This window comes from Schistocerca serialis, chromosome 1 (assembly GCF_023864345.2).
Source record: "Schistocerca serialis cubense isolate TAMUIC-IGC-003099 chromosome 1, iqSchSeri2.2, whole genome shotgun sequence".
Classification (NCBI taxonomy): Eukaryota; Metazoa; Arthropoda; class Insecta; order Orthoptera; family Acrididae; genus Schistocerca; species Schistocerca serialis.
The window spans coordinates 141062626-141087645 of record NC_064638.1 but is presented as its reverse complement, the minus strand read 5'-3'; the positions used below and the strand labels follow the sequence as shown (position 1 = coordinate 141087645).

The window sequence follows — 25020 nt, the reverse complement described above, 5'->3', positions numbered from 1 at the left end:
AAATGACTTACAAGTAAGGGGTAGTCACTCACACATACACTATATGATCAAAAGCATCCGAACACCTGGCTGAAAATGACTTACAAGTAAGAGGTATTAAGAGAGCTAATGTGTTCGTTGCGAAACCAAACAACTGTTAGGAACTAGTTCCGTACGATGTACAGTTAAGTATCTGTAAACTGTCGCTTTTAGTGGTTATACGTACTGAAATTTGCAAACTAAAATTTCAAGGAAAGCTTCTACTTATATATCCAGATACACTATAATGTACTGAAATATACTGGTTTAGGTGCTCTAGAACATTTTCTCAGCATATCGGAGAACTTTTCTGGGCAGGAACATGGACTTCTTTGGCTCAAGATAATAACAGCAATATTAGCACTCCGTCTTCAGGCCACAAGTGGCCCATGGCGACCATCCGACCGCCGCGCCATCCTCAGATGAGGATGCGGATAGGAGGGGCGTGTGGTCAGCACACCGAAGAGCAATCTTAACATGTGAAAAAGTCGTGAGAAGTTTTTGCCTAATTGAAATTTATCTTTCAAGCGGATACCAGACATGATCAGTAGGATTTAAGTACGATGAGCATGCTGATTTGACATTACAGAGATCGCTTCATTTATTGGCACGGTGTCATTTAACAGTCATCTAGCGGGAGAACCGTTTTCGTGCATGTAAAGGAAAAATTCACCAATGACATCAGTATAGGTGAGAACTAAACCTTACGAAATCTCCCCTCTGTCCTTTTGAGCCGTCAAAGAATAATTTTGACGGATGCAGAGGTCCTTATGCTTTCCAGTACCGATGCTTGCTCGTCAATCACCTTAATAATAGGACGATCGAAACAAGATGTGTGCGGTTGTTTCACGTTGCACCCTTTCTCCGAAAACCAGACTCCACTTTAAATCACAATTCATCAGAAAATAAATCACATTTGCTTGCTGTGTGCCCTAGCCACGGAATTATTCTGCCCAGTGGCTTCAGACACTAACGTGCCGCGGTATTCTTGAAACACACACCATTATCCTCCGAGCTTCTAATCTGAATTTCTGTATCATTTCTTTGACTGAAAGGTTTGACACTTGATTTTGTTTCTATAGCCAGTCCAAAGGACAGTTTTCATAATAACGATCATCTTCAACTGGAGTTACTCGCGGACTACCCGCTTCTGATCTTCTCGGATTAACTCAACCGGTTGGAAGTGAGCCCACAGTCATGAAATTACAGTGTCTCTAATCACATTTTCTTGCTCACATATTATAGATCCTTACGAAAGAAAAATCACCAAACAGCCATATGTTTTCAGAAGTTGTTATTTTATCCACACGACCAGTTTCGGCATCTCGTTAATGACATCTTCAAGTCCTACGCATTCCCTGTATGGGGAATCAGATACATCGATGCTTACATAACCGGAGCGGTCAATAGCTGGATTTTGTGAATTTTTTGAGGGAGTGTGTACTCCACAAACGGCTCCTGTTATGGACACATCGACAAATCTGTTTGTCTATATATGGAGTGCATAGGAGACTTGAAGATGACATGAATAAGCAGCCGAAACTGGTCGTCTAAATAAAATGACAACTTCTGAAATATACGGCTGTTTGGTGATTTTTCTTTGGTAAATATCTGACCTCCCGCTGTCCCGTATCCACTATGAATCAACAGATATTATAGATCGGAAAATCACGTCGTATCGTAGCGAACACTAGAACTGAACTTCGGCAAAAGCTGGGGCTCCACAAATTGAATAATGTTCGTCGTATCAATCACCTTCCTGCTCTATGAATTTACCTGTTCGGAACGGCCTTATTTTCTGTCCCTGTAGAAATTCGGAGTGGTTGTACTTCAAGTAGTCCTAGATGATGTGTTGGCAAATGTGCCAACACCTTGTAGATAGAGGAGGCCGAAATGCACGCTATCTAACGCAGACGGGCGTGAATTCTGGAACAGGATAAGTATTGAATTCTAATGAGAAAAGTATGCAGCTCCTCGAATACTTAACTTTATTCCATCCTTGTGGTATATCGCTCTTGATAATACAAATAAGACTATCTTCAGATACGGTTAATGGCGCCTTGCTAGGTCGTAGCCATGGACTTAGCTGAAGGCTTTTCTAACTGTCTCTCGGCAAATGAGAGAAAGGCTTCGTCAGTGTAGTTGCTAGCAAAGTCGTCGTACAACTGGGGCGAGTGCTATCCCGTATCTCGAGACCTGCCTTGTGGTGGCGCTCGGTCTGCGATCACACAGTGGCGACACGCGGGTCCGACATGTACTAAATGGACCGCGGCCGATTTAAGCTACCACCTAGCAAGTGTGGTGTCTGGCGGTGACACCACACTAGATACAGATCTTCTCAGGATGTGCCAGGACATCTTGACTGATTCCTTCTTTTTGTTTTCCTGAATGTACGACCATTTCTAAAGGAATCTAGGTACAAGGATCCAAGAAACACAGACATATGTCATTGGTGTGGATATGTTCGAACGTATTGTACATTCTTATCTGTATACAGCCACATTCTAGATAAATGACAATAATTCTTCTCCTGATCCATCGGGTGGTGCTTGTAGTTACAAGTGCCCATTGCACAACGATTTTCACGCTAACAAAGGACTGTCGTTAAAAATCATATTACCTTAGCCTATTTCGAGCACAGGATAGTCAGAAACAGTCTGAAAGTTTATAAAGGTGTTGCACGGCAGATTGTGCTGGGGAATAACTGTTAAGAAAGAAATTCTGTAAGTCGCGCCGCTTCCAAGTTAATCAGCATTGATGTTAGCCAGTCAGACTGTTGCGGGCGCAAATTCAAGCGACCCGCTGTTTTCAGATGCGTTCTTCGTTTGCTTTCCTAAAAGTGAACAAGAGAGCTATACAGGAACTGGGCAACTGTCGGTAGTAAGAATAGAACCCAAGCCAAAGGCGGAGCAGTCTCGTACGTTACTGTCTAACACTAGCTGTATCTGGCGAACCGGTTCAATTTGCTCTCGCAACAGCCTGATTGGCAAACTTCAACGCTAATTAACTCGGGAACGGCGCAATGTACCGATTTTTTCATAAACAACTCTTTCTCAGCGCAGCCTACCCTGCAGCACCTTACAAGCGTTTCATATTGTGACCAGGATTTATACTTAGAATTATTGATTCGTGCGTTCGTAGTCCCCACAAGAATACACTGATATCTAGGAATGGAAACAGTTCTGCCACGTCACGAGGGAACAAAACCTCGGCGCGCAGAACTCAATGTCCTGTTTCCTGTTACGTGTTGCCTTTTTCTTTTTTTAAGTAATGGATAAAGTGAGATGCTACTCAATAATTCATGCTTTCAGTTGTCTAAGCCAGTTGGAAACCGTGATGAGTCACTCAACGCTGATACTCCTGTCATCCAATATGGTCTGCATCTGCTTACACATCTTCGTGACGGCAGTGGTAAGTACTAGGAAAAATTCTTAAATTTGGTGGTAGAAAGAGAGAGCTATGCACAATTTCCTGAGTGTATCAAGTATCCAGTGTTCGCATCCCATTTTCTAGATTGTAATCTCTTCATAACTAATTACTTTCATGTGTCAGGAAGGAACATTGTTACAATGAAATGCATTCCATGAAAACTGTCACAGAAATCTGTACGCAATAGATCGTTGCATATCAACTTTCGAACTCATTGGAAAGAAACAAATGTGAACGAAGCCCACGCTACTCAGTTTTACTAGCGCATTATTGACGACATCGTAGCACTCTGTATTCAGCAAAAAGTTCGAAAATGGTTTTAATATTTGCATTGATCGGCACCATGGTTTATTCTTTTCAAATACGATTTTATAGAAGATCTAAACATACTATGTAGCACCAGTTAAAACCACTTTAAAACCACTGTTATTTTTTATTCTTTTTTTGACGCTTTTACCACAACAGCAACTAATCTGAAGATGAAGACTTTGAGTGAAAGGGAAATATATAAGATCATTTTTTTCTAATTGGCAATTTTTGTAAACATATTTCGAAATATTTTTCGGGGGTCTTGCAAAAAAGGAGTAAGGGAGTGCTAGGGAGTTCTGGTCAACTTGAACAAAGCGTTACTACATCCCGGACGTGATCGCCATATTGTCGTCCAAGTGTGAGAGAACACTGCACCAGAGAATAAAATGGCTGCTCACCTGTTTATTTGAATGATATAAAGTGCTAAGAAATATTGAACCAGCAGACATTGGAGACAGGCCTATTTACTCGTGCGGAACAGTTTACTACCATGGAATCGGCTTTGAATGAATCGTTTAATAATATGTTGATGTCCACGGCACAAAACTCGTTTAAATATTTCAAATACTAAACATATATACAGTATATATCAATAATAGAACAACCACGTAACGAGTTATTTTCCCCTCTTCATTTAGCGGACGGACTAACGAAACCTACCACGCTCTTCTCAACAATATGCAGAACAGAAATAATGAGGTCTAGCCACCTTACGAGTTGTTTTCAACTAGATATACTTCCCCACGTATTTGTCTTTTATCCCTTCCGGCGTCACAAATCAATTCCTTTTTAGCGCAGGGTTAATTTTCAAAAAGAGAAGAACAAATCGCACGGTGTCAAATTAAGTGAGTGTTGTTATTGTTCAAGAACTGTAATGATTGTACCAGCCCAAAGTTATTTCGCTGATAAATCAGTGTGGATGGGGGCACTGTTCTGCAAGTTTCTTTCTCACACATTCGCGCATTTTCTAAAACATCTTTACAATATCTTCAACTTTTGTAGTCCTGTCTTCCTCAGTTGCGTGTAATATCACGGTATATTGATAATTTTTACTTATGGAGCGTCAGAAACAATAGAAATCATAGAACAAAATCTCTCGTCCCACAGCAACCTCACCACAGCCGCAGTGAAAGAAATAACTGATATGCTCAGACTGACAACTGAACAAAACTACTTTCAGTTTGAGAAAAAATATATCTACAAAGTGATGGACTGCCCATGGGATCCCCAATATCAGTAACACTAGCAAACATTTTCATCAGTCACCTAGAAAATCAGATATTTGAAAAGATAACCACTAATGAAAGTTTCAAAATCATATATTGGTACAGATACGTGGATGACATTATTTGTCTGGTAGATGAGCCAAGTGAAAAAATAGATGAACTCCATTCGGAAATAAACAAAACTCATCAGAACATAAAATTCACACTTGAAAAAGAAAAACAAAATCAAATAAATTTTCTTGACATTACAATAAAAAAAGAAAATGGCAAACATACATTTAACATCTTTAGAAAACCAACAGCCACAGACAGAATAATACATTCCACATCCAACGACCCCCGCAGCCAAAAACTTGCAGCACTAAGACACATGTTACATAGATTAAACAGAGTCCCACTCAGCAAGAGAAACTATGAACAAGAAATGAGTACAATCATACAAATAGCTAAGAACAACGGGTATGACACACATGTGGTACACAGGCTCAATCAAAAAATAAAAACACAAATACAAAACAAACACAACATTTCCAGAATACAAAAGAACTCACAAACTGAAAACTTACAAACACACTCAGCAAACACACACAATGACAACACCACACAGAAAAGAACCAGATGGTACACCATGACCTACACACATAAACTAGCACACAGAGCTGCAAACATCCTAAAGAGACAGGGCTTCAAAATAGCATATAAGCCTGTGCAAACCCTCCAATCACACCTAAGCCAGCCAGCTACCAAGAGGAACAAATTCCAACAATCAGGAATATATAAACTTGAATGTCAAAGTTGTGATGCAGTATACTTAGGCATGACATGCAGGAATTTTGAAACAAGATACAAAGAACACATCAGATGTTGGAAGTATGAAACAAACCATTCCACATTTGCAGAGCCTTTAAAACACCATAACCATCATCCTACAAACATGGAACAAGAAATGAAAATAATGAGAATAAGCAACCACGAAAAACATCTTATACAAATGCAAGAAAACTTCCACATCCAGAAAGCCATAGCAGAAAACAAACATGTGATAAATGAACAAACACACTTCAGCACAGGCTCCCTACTACACTTAATAAAGGAAATGATAACATAAAACAAAAAAAAACTCTTCCCCACACCATCTGGACACACACACACACAGACACACACACACACACACACACACACACACACACAGACAGACAGCCCACAAAAAAAATTATGCCACACCAAAATACACACACACACACACACAGAAGCAGAGCCATATATATATATATATATATAGGGTGTTACAGAAAGGTACGGCCAAACTTTCAGGAAACATTCCTCACACACAAAGAAAGAAAATGTGTTATGTGGACATGTGTCCGGAAACGCTTACTTTCCATGTTAAAACTCATTTTATTACTTCTCTTCAAATCACATTAATCATGGAATGGAAACACACAGCAACAGAACGTACCAGCGTGACTTCAAACACTTTGTTACAGGAAATGTTCAAAATGTCCTCCGTTAGCGAGGATACATGCATCCACCCTCCGTCGCATGGAATCCCTGATGCAATGATGCAGCCCTGGAGAATGGCGTATTGTATCACAGCCGTCCACAATACGAGCACGAAGAGTATCTACATTTGGTAACGGGGTTGCGTAGACAAGAGCTTTCAAATGCCTCCATAAATGAAAGTCAAGAGGGTTGAGGTCAGGAGAGCGTGGAGGCCATGGAATTGGTCCGCCTCTACCAATCCATCTGTTACCGAATCTGTTGTTGAGAAGCGTACGAACACTTCGACTGAAATGTGGAAGAGCTCCATCGTGCATGAACCACATGTTGTGTCGTACTTGTAAAGGCACATGTTCTAGCAGCACAGGTAGAGTATCCCGTATGAAATCATGATAACGTGCTCCATTGAGCGTAGGTGGAAGAACATGGGGCCCAATCAAGACATCACCAACGATGCCTGCCCACACGTTCACAGAAAATCTGCGTTGATGACGTGATTGCACAATTGCGTGCGGATTCTCGTCAGCCCACATATGTTGATTGTGAAAATTTACAATTTCATTGCGTTGGAATGAAGCCTCATCCGTAAAGAGAACATTTGCACTGAAATGAGGATTGACACATTGTTGGATGAACCAATCGCAGAAGTGTACTCGTGGAGGCCAATCAGCTGCTGAAAGTGCCTGCACACGATGTACATTGTACGGAAACAACTAGTTCCCCCGTAGCACTCTCCACACAGTGACGTGGTCAACGTTACCTTGTACAGCAGCAACTTCTCTGACGCTGACATTAGGGTTATCGTCAACTGCACGAAGAATTGCCTCGTCCATTGCAGGTGTCCTCGTCGTTCTAGGTCTTCCCCAGTCGCGAGTAATACGCTGGAATGTTCCGCGCTCCCTAAGACGCCGATCGATTGCTTCGAACGTCTTCCTGTCGGGACACCTTCGTTCCGGAAATCTGTCTCGATACAAACGTACCGCGCCACTGCTATTGCCCCGTGCTAATCCATACATCAAATGGGCATCCGCCAACCCCGCATTTGTAAACATTGCACTGACTGCAAAAGTACGTTCGTGATGAACACTAACCTGTTGATGCTACGTACTGATGTTCTTGATGCTAGTACTGTAGAGCAATGAGTCGCATGTCAACACAAGCACCGAAGTAAACATTACCTTCCTTCAATTGGGCCAACTGGCGGTGAATCGAGGAAGTACAGTACATACTGACGAAACTAAAATGAGCTCTAACATGGAAATTAAGCGTTTCCGGACACATGTCCACATAACATCTTTTCTTTATTTGTGTGTGAGGAATGTTTCCTGAAAGTGTGACCGTACCTTTTTGTAACACCCTTATACCAAAACACACACACACACACACACACACACACACACACACACACATACAGAAACGCACACACAAATGCATACACGAACAGATCACAGATACTTCAATAATTACACTCGAAAGTTTGGCAATAACGTTCTATCTTTGGCAAAAACATTTGACAGTCGGCAACAGAAACCAAAACATTGCATTGAAACAAGCGTTCAGTTCATAGTGCTGTGGAATGTGGGGGAAAAAACCGCAAATTGACATTCATAAGAAGAAGAACAACACCAAAAATGCAACAGGAGCGTAATATGTAAGAAATTGTCCACGCAACCTGTAAGTACAGTTCAAAACATTACTACTTAATAGGACATAGGGTCTACCACCAGAATTGTTTATAACCTATAGGCACAGTGACAAAAATGTAAATTAAATAGCTGACATATGTATATTCCAGGCCACTGATGATGCCTTGCAGAAAATAAAGGCGAAACGCGTATGGCACTAAAATTGTGTTTTATTCAGTTGCTGTCAGACGGTCCATAAGTAAAAATTATCAATCTTTAGTTAACTGTGTGACCATTGTTACTCAGTTGACATCACTCAAATTACGTAATGGAATATGGGTTACGGCCCAGGCGCGGAGACAATGATCGCTCCTGGGAAGGGGTGGGGATGGAAGGGATAGAACAGTTTGTTACTCCCCGACATCCCAACCCAAATATAACTTGGCTTCAACCCCATTTTAACGTGCCTTGGATTTTAATAATTAAAATTACAGTAAAATATATGAAATTTTTAATATGATAACAATAATTTGTTGACCTCATTGCTCATAACATAGCATTAGCGTTACTTCTAAGGAATTGTAATATAGAGAAAAACATCATTTGAAAATCATTTGACAAAAAATTTTAGAAGTACATTCTCATGCGTTTGATTTAAGAGTTTTAAGGGCAGACAAATGAAAACGGAACAGACTGAAAAAAAGTAAGTGAAGAGTTTATTATTTCAAATGCAATCGGCATGACTGTTGATACATTTATCACACTGTGAAGTAAGACGGTCAATGCCTTAGTGGAAAAACATTTGCTGTTGTCTATGGAACCATGTTTGTATTTCCTGCTGGGAAGTTCTTACACATCCTCCGTACAATCCCGATCACTTCCCATGCGATTTCCATATTTCTGGAGCCCTGTAAGAGATTCGCGGCCGTCGATTTGCTTCGGTCGAAGAAATGCACTCCTGTATACAAACATGGTACCGTACACAACAGCAAATGTTTTTCCATTAAGGAAAAAAAAAAAAAAAATTTGTGGTAAGTTCCTGTGGGACCAAACTGCTAAGGTCATCGGTCCCTAGGCTTACACACTATTTAATCTAACTTAAACTAACGACAACACACACACCCATGCCCTCCGACTGGGGTACCCGCGCGAATCGTGGCAAGGCGCCCTAAATCGCACGGCTACCTCGCGCGGGTTCCATTAAGGTATTGGCCGTTTTGTAGTGGGACAAATATATTAAAAGATATGGCGATTACTTTTGAAATAATAAAGAGTTTATTAACTTTTCTCCAAAAGCTGACTGAGAAATTTGTTTACTGATATATGTCAAAATGTAAATGTTTTTAGGAAAATGATCGTGACCTCCAACTTGGATCCGCACCTCCTTCGCACGTGAGATCTAAGAGGCGTCGAAATAATGTGATTCGATAGTTAGGCGTCATCCCACTCTATAATTATTTGTAAAATTTATCCACAGCACAGTTTTCATTCTAATGGAAATCTTTTTCTTTTTTTTAACATTTCTGAAAGATTTAAGACTAAAAGATAATTTCAGCTGTTGCAGGATGAAATTCAGTTTGACAAGACTTTCAAGATGATGTGTGCGTTTGCAATCTACACGTACCAGACTGGGCTCTTCTGCTTAATTGGACAGACCATAATCGACCAGGTAGGTAACGAAGTTCATCATGACAGATTTATACCTGGACACAAAGTTGAAGAAACTTCAGTACTTGTCTAATTTTTTGCTCATATTCCGTAGATGAGGTATTAGAACCAAAGGAGAGGACAGTTACACTAGTACCCAGCAAGTAATTGGTCCAATCTTGTCCAATGGTTTGTTGTTGTATTCGGCTGAAGTGGTGTATGGAAACTTCAGAAGGGCTCAAAGTTATTCTGTCTCAACTGGGATCGTGCGTAATTATTTCCTCTGTGCATTTAACACTACACTCGTAATCAGAGCAAGTATACGATGGTCTGCATTATAATTGAAATCTCCTATACCAACAAATGAATTTTGTATGTCGCTGAAGGAGCTAAGGCTGCAGAGATCCAACATTAGGATTAGCTTTGATGTCGTCTCACATTTCAGTCGACTCCCCTTGGAGGAGTCCATAAAATTAATCAACTAGAAGTTCAGCCCTGAGCTGATGCAGCTTTATAAACACGTTCTGACATCGACCTATTTGATTTTCAATGGCTGATACTATGAGCAGACTGATGGCGTAGCCATGGGAAAATGTGTTCATGGTGTAGTTCGAGGACTGAGCACTAAAAACCTCTTTGTTTTTTTCGCTACGTCGACGACGCCTTTGTCATCTGACCACAAGGACCCAAAAAACTATAGAAATTCTTGGAACATCTGAATTCCGCCAATGAAAACAGCCAGTTTACCAAGGAAATAGAACAAATGGCAAACCACCGACAAATATTGGGACTCCATTTTCAAAGAAGCGATTGAATTCTGTGTGGCTGACAATTCAGTCAGAAGGGACACAGGCTTCTAACTGAGCAAGGCGTGCGAGCCAGTACTAAGCTCTATCAAAGTAGAACGCGACATTTGGACGCGAGATGCGACAGGGTGGCGGGAGGAAGGCAACTGAGACTCCACCCACCCATCACCACAGCTGCACGCCCCCCTCCCCCCACCACCACCGTCACCACCACTGTCGAAAGTCACAGTAGTAAGCAGCGATTTGCAGTCACTTTATTTGACAGTCACAGAAAGTACATATATCAAAATAGTTTACACGTTATGTATTACAAAGAGTATTACTGATCAGAAATATAAATTTCCCGATGGCTTCAATTCCCAACATCCTCCCCACCCTGATCAACCTCTTGCGCGGGGGTGGAGGGGTTGAGGGGGGGGGGGGGCGGGTGACCAGCTATCTGCTGTGCTTCCGGTGTGTGCTATATTATCGTCATTATTTTATTGTCTCTTCCCTTACACATCTTTCTATTTTCTCTTTCCTCCACATGTGTCTTGGTCCCCAGGTTGGAAGTCAATACATCTTGCAGATGTGCCCCTAACTTCGTGGAAGCTCCTAAGTTACATGATATACCCCTTGGTCCATCTTTCCCAAAAGTCTTCTGTCACTTTTTGCAGTAGTTTAAACTATTTGATTAGATCGTGTGTGACGGCAGGTTGTGGTCCAGTGGACACATGTAACAGGTCTTCACCAACCAGAAAGTGTGCTGGTATCAGAGGTTCTGCGTCGTCTCCTGAAGAGATTGGTTTTGAGTTCACTGCAGCTTCAATGCTAACGAAGATTGTATAGAGTTACTCTGCAGTTAGACTTGATCGTGCCTACACTTTCCGTAAGCGTCGCTTGACGGTGCCCACTATCCTCTTCCACCATCCTCCCCACCAAGATGCCCATGGTGCAATGAAAGTGCAAGTGATTCCGCTTTTGGCGAGGAGGCTTTGGATCTCTGAGGTGGTTTGCGAGTTCCATAGTTCCGATAATTCTTTGATAGCGGCATGAAAGGTCTTTGCATTGGCGGTGTAGATGGTGTTCAAACGGTTCAAATGGCTCTGAGCACTGTGGGACTTAACATCTGAGGTCATCAGTCCCCTAGAACTTAGAACTACTTGAACCTAAATAACCTAAGGACAACACACACACCCATGCCCGAGGCAGGATTCGAACCTGCGGCCGTAGCGGTCGCACGGTTTCAGACTGAAGCGCCTAGAACCGCTCGGCCACACCGGCCGGCGTAGATGGTGTGCGGCAATTCATATCTACTAGCAAATCTCTGTAAGGCCATCAAAAATGTGTTGGTATTCATTTTGGAGCAGCGCTGTAAATGTACTGCACGTGTCGTTGCGCAAGTGAAGTGTTATAGAGGCCTTCTCCGTGGTCATACCTGTTGTGATATAAAGAGGGCCTTCAGCATAACGACATCGCTAGAATAGAGTGGCCAGCATGTTCCACAGACCTGAACCCTATCGAAAATACCTGGGATAGATCGAATAGGGCTGTTTATGGAAGACGTGACACAGCAACCTCTCTGAGGGATCTACTCCGAATCGCCCTTGATAAGTGGGACAATCTGGACCAACAGTGCCTTGATGAACTTATGGATAGTATACCACGACGAATACAGGCGTAAATCAATGCAAGAGGACGTCCTACTGGGTATTACAGGTACCAGTGTGTACAGCGATCTGGACCACCACCTCTGAAGGTGTCGCTGTATGGTGGTACAACATGCAATGTGTGGTTTTCATGAGCAATAAAAAGGGCGGGAATGATGTTTATGTTGATCTCCAGTCTAATTGTCTATACAGATTCCGGAACTCTCGGAACCGATGTGATGCAAAACATTTTTTGATGTGTGTGTTTATAAGTGTCGTCTACTGTCCGTGGTTCACAAACTTAAAGGTAATTTCTGTATATGTAATTATTGCCTGATCTTTTCAGGTTGTATCTAAGTTGTGTTTCGGATGAAAGACTTCCATATTTAAAATTGCTTATTCTATTTATTCTTTATTATCTGTTAGTCATTTTTGTCACTGTTCAGTTTGTGTCCAGTCTAGTTTTCGAGCTGCTTAACATCGAAAGCATTTTATTGTGATCGCATTGCTATAATCTCATAAAATTTGCATTAACGTAAATTGGCTTCTGCCGTATGATACCCTATCATCCTACTGTGAATCATAGCAATGAAAGTTGCATTAGCGTAGCGTAGATCGGCTACTGCCGTCTGATGTGTATCTAATAATCACTAAAACGACAAACTGTTCAGGGAATTGTTATTTAATCCTAGTTTGTTGCTTTTACTGATTGTATCTGTATCAGAATTATTGTCTCAAGGAAAACTTTGTGCCTATTTAGATATATGGTAACCACGCATTTGGCAAAATGTTTCATTATAATTGTTGTCTGAATTAATTGTTTACATGAATAAAACTTTGCGAGCTATAAATGGTGAATGAAATTCTTCCTCCCCCCTCTTTCCGCTCAGTCCTTTACGGGCGTTTTACGAGGCGCCGATGTATCCCCCTATCAATCGATACTAGAAATATCCGCCGGCCGTTGTGGCCGAGCGGTTCTAGGCGCTTCAGTCCGGAACCGCGCGACCGCTACGGTGGCAGGTTCGAATCCTGCCTCGGGCATGGATGTGTGTGATGTCCTTAGGTTAGTTAGGTTTAAGTAGTTCTAAGTTCTAGGGGACTGATGGCCTCAGATGTCAAGTCCCATAGTGCTCAGAGCCATTTGAACCATTTTTAGAAATATCCATAATATTCAATGGTAGTTATGTCATTAAAGTTATGTACTTCTTTCAAAATACGTGTAATATTAGCTATTGCTCTCACCTGTACTCTTTTCAAGCGTTGTAACTGGTGGTTGCTATCAGCGTTTTTCGTGTCAGGCATCGTGAAGCGATTGCAGTTGTCTAAGGGGATCAAGATAGTGGCTAGTTTGGTAAACAACCAAAAGATGGCAGCACCATTCATAAACAATCGGTAGGTGTAGTGTAAGAGTTGACAGTCCGTTAAAGCGAGAACTGAGAAGCTGCAATAGCAGTTATAGAACAGATTAATGTAATCAACTGCCCTTAAAAATTGCACTGCAAAAAGTGTAGCGTGATAATGTAGTTTAACTTAACTGTGTGCGCTGGCGGTTGTCCGTCGGAAGACTGTTGTCTGGCGCGAGCCTCTGGTGTTATTGCCGCGTGAAGTACGTTAAAAATCGTGTTATCGCAGCAGCAATCGTGGAAATCTCCCGGGTTTCGACAGCGATTCTTATGTCGTAAATCATAACAGTAAGTAGCGATTTGCAGTCTAACACAACACTTTATTTAACAGTCACCGAAAGTACATATATCAAAAGCGTTCACAATATGTTATGTCTTACAAAGAGTATCACTAATCAGAGATATAAATATCCCGACGACTTCAGTTCCCAACATCCTCCCCAACATGGTCAACCTCAACGGGGATGACCTTGTAAACCGGACATACTATTGCTGTCCTTCTGTTTTGTGCAACATTATCGTCCTTATTTTATTTTCTCTCCCCTGCACACATCTTTCTATTTTCCCTTTCTCCCACATGTGTCTTGATCGTCCATTCTCTTGAATCAAAGCCAGATCACCGGGTCGGAAGTCAATACGTCCTGCAGATGTGCCTCTATCTTTGTGGAAGCTCCTGAGCTTCACGAGGTGTTTCTTGGTCCGTCTTTTCCAAAAGTCGTCCAAAAGATCAAGATATTGCGTCGTTTGGTAAACGACTAACAGATAACAGCACCAGTCATGAGCAATCCACACGTGTGGTGTAAGAGCTCATAATCTGCTAAAGCGAGAACAGGGCGGCTGCAATAGCAATATAGAATGCAATAATGTAATCAACTGCCCTTGAAGATGGCATCAATAATGGCGCGGTGCTGGCGAGGACCGAACTTCGGACCGGCAAGCATAAATACCGCTAGCAGTCAGCAGATAATCATTCCAATAGCCCCACCTGATGATGGCAGAACGGTTATTCCTCGAAATACCGTGGACCTTCAACGACTGGATCGACATTACACCCGAGAGCCTTGGAAGCAGTATATATGCCAGGAAAGCTTCATATCACAACTAGTGTACTATTTGTTCACAACGTCCTCGCTGAGGGCTCACTAAAAGATCACTGCATCCGCGTGGCGTAACCGCGTAAGCGGCGTTCGTTTCCCATCACTCGCTTTGCACGCGGTGTGGCAGCACACGACCGGCTATATGCAGACTCGTCATCACGCGGGCGCGCTCGCACTAAGTGAAGGGTACGAATCGAGTGGCCCTGTCGTCGTGACATGGGACGAGATAGCTAGACGGTGACGTGACGCTCTACGTGTTTGGTGACGTCATTTCCTGCTATTTCACGTTGAGGAGCCATTTCGTCACGTGAAACTCAAAGTAAGTAACATGTAAAATATACCCAATAAAAAGCAAGAACTCTCCCTGCATCACAAGCAGAAAGCGAGACGGTATATTGCAGTTTTCGTGTTCAAAAGAAACCCATATTCGTTGGGTTTTATGTTATACTTTATACCTTATGAATATATACTGTTTCTAAGCACCAGCACATTGAAAAATTTCGATCATGAATCGTTATTGGTACTATTTGTTGCAATAAGGTGACGAAAAACGTCATATGGGTGATTAAAGAATTATTTTATCAGCTATTTTTGCGTTATAGTTCGCGTGTTATGAGAGTAACAATACCAGAGAAGGAAAGTTGCTACTCACCTTATAGCGTAAATGCTGAGTCGCGATACGCACAATAAAAAGATTCACACCATCACACAGAACCCAGAACCTAAACAGATCCGCAACACAGTTATGGACCTTTCCTCCAGAAGCCTTAGTCCCACAGAGATATCAGTCCTTTCCAAAGGCCTCACCTTTTGCCCCACTTGCAATTTCAACCGTGCAGGACTAGTTAAAGACCTTCTCTCCTTCTCCCGATCCCTACAGTGGAAACACTTTTTCGCTACCAACCCGACCAATCAGACTCAACCAAAGACCAATATTGAACCTTGTCTAACTCAGTTCACTCCTCCATCCAACCGTGATCCACCCCCACTGCCTCCAAAACACCCCTGTTAACTTTCCAGAATTTCTCAACCTCGAACCTTGCCTCAACAATGTTCCCCAAGTCCCTCAAAATGCAAACTAACCTTACATCCGCAGACAGAACCGCAGTCCACCATCTAAAAACTGATCCCCACCTTATAATCCTACCTGCTGACAAAGGCTCCACCACTGTTGTTTTGAACCGCAAGGATTACCTCGAGCAATTAAACAGAGAACCGACTCGTGGAGATAACATCTTGGACCTACTGATAACAAAAAGACCTGAACTTTTCGACTCTGTAAGCGCAGAACAGGGAACCAGTGACCATAAGGCAGCATTCCTGAATATGGAAGTAAATAGGAATACAAAAAAGGGAGGACGGTTTACCTGTTTGGCAAAAGTAATAGGAGGCAGATTTCAGACTACCTAACAGATCAAAATGAAAATTTCTGTTCCGAAACTGACAATGTTGAGTGTTTATGGAAAAAGTTCAAGGCAATCGTAAAATGCGTTTTAGACAGGTAGGTGTCGAGTAAAACTGTGAGGGACGGGAAAAACCCACTGTGGTTCAACAACAAAGTTAGGAAACTACTGCGAGAGCAAAGAGAGCTTCACTGCAAATTTAAACGCAGCCAAAACCTCTCAGACAAACAGAACCTAAACGATGTGGGCTATGGAAGGCTATGCGTGAAACGTTCAGTGAATTCGAAAGTAAAATTCTATGTACCGACTTGACAGAAAATCCTAGGAAATTCTGGTCTTACGTTAAATCAGTAAGTGGATCAAAACAGCATATTCAGACACTCTGGGCGGCTGGTCCCGGCGGAGGTTCGAGTCCTCCCTCTGGCATGGGTGTGTGTGTTTGTCCTTTGGATAATCTAGCTTAGGTAGTGTCTAAGCTTAGGGACTGATGACCTTAGCAATTAAGTCCCATAAGATTTCACACACATTTTTTTGAACCAGACACTCTGGGATGATAATGGCATTGAAACAGAGGATGATGACACGCGTAAAGCTGAAATACTAAACACCGTTTTCCAAAGCTATTTCACAGAGGAAGACCACACTGCAGTTCCTTCTCTAAATCCTCGCACAAACGAAAAAATGGCTGACATCTAAATAAGTGTCCAAGGAATAGAAAAGCAACTGAAATCACTCAACAGAGGAAAGTCCACTGGACCTGACGAGATACCAATTCGGTTCTACACAGAGTACGCTAAAGAACTTGCCCCCCTTCTAACAGCCGTGTACCGCAAGTCTCTAGAGGAACGGAAGGTTCCAAATGATTGGAAAAGAGCACAGGTAGTCCCAGTCTTCAAGAAGGGACGTCGAGCAGATGCGCAAAATTATAGACCTATATCTCTGACATCGATCTGTTGTAGAATTTTAGAACATGTTTTTCGCTCGCGTATCATGTCATTTCTGGAAACCCGGAATCTACTCTGTAGGAATCAAGATGGATTCCGGAAACAGCGATCGTGTGAGACCCAACTCGCTTTATTTGTTCATGAGACCCAGAAAATATTAGATACAGGCTCCCAGGTAGATGCCATTTTCCTCGACTTCCGGAAGGCGTTCGATACAGTTCCGCACTGTCGCCTGATAAACAAAGTAAGAGCCTACGGAATATCAGACCAGCTATGTGGCTGGATTGAACGAGTTTTTAGCAAACAGAACAGAGCATGTTGTTCTCAATGGAGAGTCGTCTACAGACGTTAAAGTAACCTCTGGCGTGCCACTGGGGAGTGTTATGGGACATTGCTTTTCACAATATATATAAATGACCTAACAGATAGTGTCGGAAGGTCCATGCGACTTTTCACGGATGATGCTGTAGTATACAGAGAAGTTGCAGCATTAGAAAATTGCAGCGAAATGCAGGAAGATCTGCAGTGGTTAGGCACTTGGTGCAGGGAGTGGCAACTGACCCTTAACATAGACAAATGTAATGTATTGCGAATACATAGAAAGAAAGGTTCTTTATTGTAGGATTATATGATAGCAGAATAAACACTGGTAGCAGTTACTTCTGTAAAATATCTGGGAGTACGGAACGAATTGATGTGGAATGATCATATAAAATTAATTGTTGGTAAGGCGGGTGCCAGGTTGAAATTCACTGGGAGAGTCCTTAGAAAATGTAGTCCATCAAAAAAGTAGGTGGCTTACAAAACACTCGTTCAGCCTGTACTTGAGTATTGCTCATCAGCGTGGGATCCGTACCAGGTCGGGTTGACAGAGGAGATAGAGAAGATCCAAAGAAGAGCGACGAGTTTCGTCACAGGGTTATTTGGTAAGCATGATAGCGCTACGGAGATGTTTAGTAAACTGAAGTGCAGACTCTGCAAGAGAGGCGCTCTTCATCGCATGTAGCTTGCTGTCCAGGTTTCGAGAGGGTGCGTTTCTGAATGTGGTATCGAATATATTACTTCCCCCTACTTATACCTCCCGGGGAGATCACGAATGTAAAATTTGAGAGATTCGAGCGCGCACGGAGGCTTTCCGGCAATCGTTCTTCCGACGAACCATGCGCGACTGGAACAGGAAAGGGAGGTAATGACAGTGGCACGTGAAGTGCCCTCCGCCACACACCGTTGGGTATCTTGCGGAGTATAAATGTAGATGTAGATGTAGATATATGTAGATTACGTGGCAGAGGGACTCCGTCAGCTGTCAGATACTTCCACCTACAAACCATGCCACAGTGATCCCATTCCAGTAATCCAGCAGGATCTCCAGTCACTACTCAAATCCTTAGGCCCATCCCAAAACCTCTCCCAAGAGTCCATCTCTCTACTTATCCCTACCACTCCCCACACTCCCACCTTCTACATGCTTCCTAAAGTCCATAAACGCAACCACCCAGGACACCCCATTGTGGCTGGTTACTGTGCCCCCACTGAGAGAATCTCTGCTCTCATAGACCAACACCTTCAACCTATTGCCTGGAACCTATCCTCCTATATAAAGGATACCAACCATTTCCTCGACTGACTCTCCACAGTTCCTGTCCCTTTACCACACGGTGCCCTGCTCATCGCTATTGATGCCACCTCCCTGTACACTAACATTCCTAATGCCCATGGCCTTACTGCTGTCGAGCACTACCTTTCCAGACGCCCTATGGATTCCAAACCAACAACCTCCTTCCCTGTTTCCATGACCAACTATATCCTCATCCACAATACTTCTCCTTTGAAGGCATTACCAACAAACAAATTCACAGTTCGCCTATGGGCACCCATATGGCACCATCCTATGCTAACCTATTCATGGGCCATCTAGAGGAATCCTTCTTAAAAACCCAGAATCCTAAACCCCTCACCTGGTTCAGATTCATTGATGACATCTTTGCTATCTGGATTGAAGGTGAGGACACCTTATTCACATTCTTCCAGAACCTCAACAACTTCTCTCCCATTTGCTTCAGCTGGTCCTACTTAACCCAACAAGCCATCTTCCTAGATGTTGACCTTCACCTCAGAGATGGCTACATCAGTACCTCCGTCCATATCAAACCTACTAACCACCAGCAATACCTCCACTTCGACAGCTGCCACCCATTCTATACCAAGCCATCAGCAATACCTCCACTTCAACAGCTGCCACCCATTCCACATGAAGAAGTCCCTCCCGTACAGCCTAGCCACCCATGGTCGTCGCATCTGCAGTGACGAACAGCCACTCTCAAAATATACTGAGGGTCTCACTGAAACCTTCACTGACCGTAATTATCCTCCCATCCTTGTACAAAACCAGATCTCCCATGTCTTATCTTTCCAGTCTCTCATCACCTCCCAAAGTCCCACAGTCAGGCCACAGAGGAGTATTCCCCTCGTAACTCAGTACCATCTGGGACTGGAGCAACTGAATTACATTCTCTGCCAGGGTTTCGATTACTTCTCGTCGTGCCCTGAAATGAGAAATGTCCTGCCCACTATCCTTCCCACCCCTCTTACCATGGTATTCCGCCGTCCACCGAACCTACAGAATTTACTCATCCACCCTTACACAACCCCTGTTCCCAATCTCTTATCCCATGGCTCATACCCCTGTAATAGACCGAGATGCAAGACCTGTCCCATACATCCTCCTACCACCAGCTACTCTAGTCCAGTCACTAACATCACCTATCCCATCAAAGGCAGGGCTATCTGTGAAACCAGTCATGTAATTCACAAGCTAAGCTGCAACCTCTGTGCTGCATTCTATGTAGGCATGTCAACCAACAAGCTGTCTGTCTGCATGAACGGCCACCGACAACCTGTGCCCAAGAAACAAGTGGACCACCCTGTTGCTGAACACGCTGCCAAACATGAGATCCCTCATCTTAATGACTGCTTCACAGCCTGTGCCATATGGATCCTTTCCACCAACACCAGCTTTTCTGAATTGCGCAGGTGGGAACTTTCCCTGCAATACATCCTATGTTCCCGTAACCCTCCTGGCCTCAACCTTCATTAGCCACTGTCCTCACCCATCCAGCCCCCTCCCTGTTCCTATTCCAGGAATATACAGCCGTCAGTTCACCACCACACACAGTCTTTTAATTTCTTTTATTTCTCTCCTTTCCGCTACTTACCCCCCCCCCCCCCTCCACACCTTCTCACCTTCTCTCCTGCCCTCCATCTAAACTGAAACACTTGACTGTCTGCCACTCCCACCATGCTATCCCTCCCCCTCCCTGCCCCAGCCTCCTCCCTACCCCCACCCAGTCGCCACTCCCACCATGCACTGGTGCTGCTGTTCGCATTGTGGTCTCAGCTCTCTGAGACTTCAGACGTGTGCAAGTTGCGTTTATGTGTGTGTGTGTGTGTGTGCGTGTGTGTATGTATGTCTAATGCTGACAAAGGCCCTAATGGCCGAAAGCTTTGTGTGAATCTTTTTATTGTGCCTACCGCGACTCAGCACCTCCGCTATATGGTGAGTAGCAACTGTCCTTCTCTGATATTGTTATATTCCATCCTGGATTTTCCATTGTTTGATTGTGTTATGAGAGTAAGCTATTTTAAGACAGGCACACATTGGAGATTCATGAAAAAGGCGTCGTTCTGGTTAGAACTTGCTACAATTAAATGTCAAGTTTTAACATTTCGGCGCCAATAGCTTTTAGAAAACTGTAACATAAAATGGCTTCAGTGAACAGTAGTTAGTAGAGATGTCCCATAATGAATCAGAGAGTAGAGCATTCACTCGCTGGTGTATCCAATTTCTTTTCACCTTCGCGTTTTCTAAAAGTTTGTGAGCCTTTCTTATGAAATTGACAGAAATAATTTCTGTAATATCTGATGTTACGTAAATATAAATGCGTTCTCTATGAACAGTAAGTTTCTTCGATTTGGGGAACTTTTACATGCTGATGCCCTTAGTGACTGAACATGGAGTATCTTTTTTTCTTGTCTTATTACATGTTCACTGATACTGAAGTTTTTATTTAATTAATCTGCAGACAGTACAACATGATAAAGTACATTTACGCATAACAAAAATTAAAGTGATTATCGAACACTGAATGTCGTTGAAGGTTACTGAGTTATCTGAGCGACTCTTAAAGTTGCGTGAATGAATAGCTGATGAAATAATGATAGCATTCAGTCTATGGGTAAATCCCACTGACAAATATATTTCAACCAAGTTACATATGTGTAGGCTCTTGCTAGTAACTCGAGCAAATGAACTGACAAGTTCGTTATAGTTGATGGTGTTAACTGCACTGACCAGAAATAGGAAGGAAACACAATGTGTAGTGATGGGGGAAATGCATGCACACACTGCAAATTCTCAGCTTGTGCACAAGTGGGAGCAGGCGTGTGATGCCCATGTGGCCAAGGACAGCGCTCATTCGGCTGTGTCATTAGGTCAGCCAGCATTGGTCACCTTGGGCAAGTTTTGCCAAGCTATACGAAATTTATTCGCACTGTCTCTTGCACACAGCAGAAAAGTACAGCCTACTCGGATGAGCCATGTGCCTGTAAGGCCATGCTGCCTAATTCTGGATCACTGAAGTCGGTAGAAGGCGGTCGACTTCAGACTACCAGTGGTTTGTTTTTGGCTGCTGCTAACACCCAAAAAATATGTTATGTGTGCATACTGTAGCCACTGTGATACCGTGCTGCGCCAGTCCGACGCAGTACCAGCACTGCAGTACCAGCACTGCATGAGGAAAGTACAACCCTCGCCCCACCCCCCCACCCCCCACCTCACACATCCACCACAATGACTGTCTATGTGTTGCACTTCGGCGAGTGGAACTTGCTTGCCCCGTTCCCATTACCCAAACAATTACTCTATCAAGCCGTCATGAACAAATAGTATGTTGTGATGAATAAACTGTGTTTGCATATGGCTAATTCTTAGAAGGAATGTCGCGAAGACAATGTATTGCTACTATTTCTCAACGACACTTTTCCCTACAAAATTTGCCGAGTTTGTCATTTACTATGATCTTAAAGCACTTACTTCATTAAAGACTACAGAGTCATCAATAACAATAGTAACACTTCATTAGATACTTCGCCAACCATACTTATATTCACAATGACACAATAGTGGGATTGCATGGTCTATATGTTCGACACATCTCTGCGATTTTAATCACTTACACTAGGATTACCACATTTTAATGTTCAAAATCAGGGGGAACTCAGATAATGTGATTTATTTCACATATGTTCCATTTCCTTGGACCTATTTTATGAAATCTTTTATAAAAGTATTTCTGTCATATTGTTGAACACATGTTTATTTTTCATGTTGTACATAACAATCAACAGCTATACATTATCAACATTGATGTTAGTCCACTCATCCGTCCACTGAACATTTAGCAGACACAAGATGCTCTACACAGCTGCATTATGTGCAGGTATGGCAAAATAGTATTGCACCACTTTAGGCAATTTGTTGTTGTTGTGGTCTTCAGTCCTGAGACTGGTTTGATGCAGTTCTCCATGCTACTCTATCCTGTGCAAGCTTCTTCATCTCCCAGTAACTACTGCAGCCTACATCCTTCTGAATCTGCTTAGTGTATTCATCTCTTGGTCTCCCTCTACGATTTTTACCCTCCATGCTCCAGTACTAAATTGGTGATCCCTTGATGCCTCAGAACATGTCCTACCAACCGATCCCTTCTTCTAGTCAAGTTGTGCCACAAACTTCTCCTCTCCCCAATCCTCATTAGTTATATGATCTACCCATATAATCTTCAGCATTCTTCTGTAGCACCACATTTCGAAAACTTCTATTCTCTTCTTGTCCAAACTAGTTATCGTCCACGTTTCACTTACATACATGGCTACGCTCCATACAAATACTTTCAGAAACGACTTCCTGACACTTAAATCTATGCTCAATGTTAAGAAATTTCTCTTCTTCAGAAACGCTTTCCTTGCCATTGCCGGTCTACATTTTATATCCTCTCTACTTCGACCATCATCAGTTATTTTGCTCCCCAAATAACAGAACTCCTTTCCTACTTTCAGTGTCTCATTTCCTAATCTAATTCCCTCAGCATCACCCGAGTTAATTCGACTACATTCCATTATCCTCGTTTTGCTTTTGTTAATGTTCATCTTATACCCTCCTTTGAATACACTGTCCATTCCGTTCAACTGCTCTTCCAAGACCTTTGCTGTCTCTGACAGAATTACAATGTCATTGGCAAACCTCAAAGTTTTTATTTCCTCTCCATGGATTTTAATACCTACTCCGTACTTTTCTTTTGTTTCCTTTACTGCTTGCTCAATATACAGATTGAATAGCATCGGGGAGAGCCTACAACCCCGTCTCACTCCCTTCCCAACCACTGCTTCCCTTTCATGTCCCTCGGCTCTTATAACTGCCATCTGCTTTCTGTACAAATTGTAAATAGCCTTTCGCTCCCTGTATTTTACCCCTGCCACCTTCAGAATTTGGAAATGAGTATTCCAGTCAACATTGTCAAAAGCTTTCTCTAAGTCTACAAATACTAGAAACGTAGGTTTGCCTTTCCTTAATCTTTCTTCTAAGGTAAGTCATAGCGTCAGTATTGCTTCACGTGTTCCAACATTTCTATGTAATCCAAACTGATCTTCTCCAAGGTCGGCATCTACCAGTTTTTCCATTCGTCTGTAAAGAATTCGCGTTAGTATTTTGCAGCTGTGACTTATTAAACTAATAGTTCGGTAATTTTCACATCTGTCAACACCTGCTTTCTTTGGGATTGGAATTATTATATTGTTCTTGAAGTCTGAGGGAATTTCGCCTGTCTCATACATCTTGCTCACCAGATGGTAGAGTTTTGTCAGGACTGGCTCTCCCAAGGCTGTCAATAGTTCTAATGGAATGTTGTCAAGTCCCGGGGCCATGTTTCGACTTAGGTCTTTCAGTGCTCTGTCAAACTCTAGTTCTTTCAGTTTATCCAGGTCCCATCTCCTTAAATCCCCACCTTTTTCAGTTTCTTCAGTTTTAATCTACAGTTCATAACCAACAGATTGTGGTCAGAGTCCACATCTGCCCCTGGAAATGTCTTACAATTTAAAATCTGGTTCCTAAATCTCTGTCTTACCATTATATAGTATATCTGAAACCGTCTAGTATCTCCAGGGTTCTTCCATGTATACAACCTTCTTTCTTATTGCGATCAATTCTACCACTCATGTATTGCTACTATTTATCAACAAGAGTTTTCCCTACCAAATTTGCAGAGTTCGTCATGTACTATAATCTTAAAGCACTTATTTCATCAAAGACTACAGGGTCATCAATAACAATAATAACACCTTTTAAAAGTAACTCAGATTTTCGTTGCTTGCCACTCTGGCTCTTTTCGAGGGTTCAAATAAGGCAGTGGCGCGAGCAGTTACGTAAATTATTCCACAGTACTTGAGGCTGGCTCCCAGACGCTGTTACGTTGAGCTAGGGACGCCACCACGGTATTGCTGAGTGAGAGACGCCAATCTTCTGCCACAAACCGCCAGTGGGAGGACCGGGTGCCGTCATGTGAGGAACGCAAGAGGGTCGGCGAGGTAGCGGCCAGGTTCCTTGCTCTATGGACGTGTCCACCAGTCCTTCCTATTGAAGGTGAAATGCTCTTACCGTGCTATGTGCGGTTCACTCCGCGGCTATAGACAGTTTTCACGAATATTGTATCCCTTAGAGCAGGGCTTCCCAACCTGTGGTCCGCAGACCCCTTAGGGGTCCGCCGGCTCTTTCTAGGGGGTCCGCGGCCATCTTTCACCAAATCGTGTAAAATAATGAGTAAAATTATTGAATAAAAATGTGAAAATCAAATTCATCACTATTTTTTTTCGTGTGAAAAACATGTGTACTTTTACTTCAGGTCGTATCCCCAAGCAGCCTTTGCGGTTCCTAA

At 42.7% G+C, this 25020-nt stretch overlaps 1 protein-coding gene across 1 annotated transcript in view; it reads left to right on the top strand.

Annotated features, from left to right (window-relative positions):
• LOC126457134 (odorant receptor Or2-like) overlaps window positions 1-25020 on the top strand; it is an 83486-nt gene that overhangs the window by 43900 nt on the left and 14566 nt on the right. The window contains exons 3-4 of the mRNA XM_050093203.1: window positions 3330-3429; window positions 9663-9776. Of these exons, the coding sequence (XP_049949160.1) occupies window positions 3330-3429; window positions 9663-9776 (214 nt within the window). The remainder of the gene's footprint in view (window positions 1-3329; window positions 3430-9662; window positions 9777-25020) is intronic.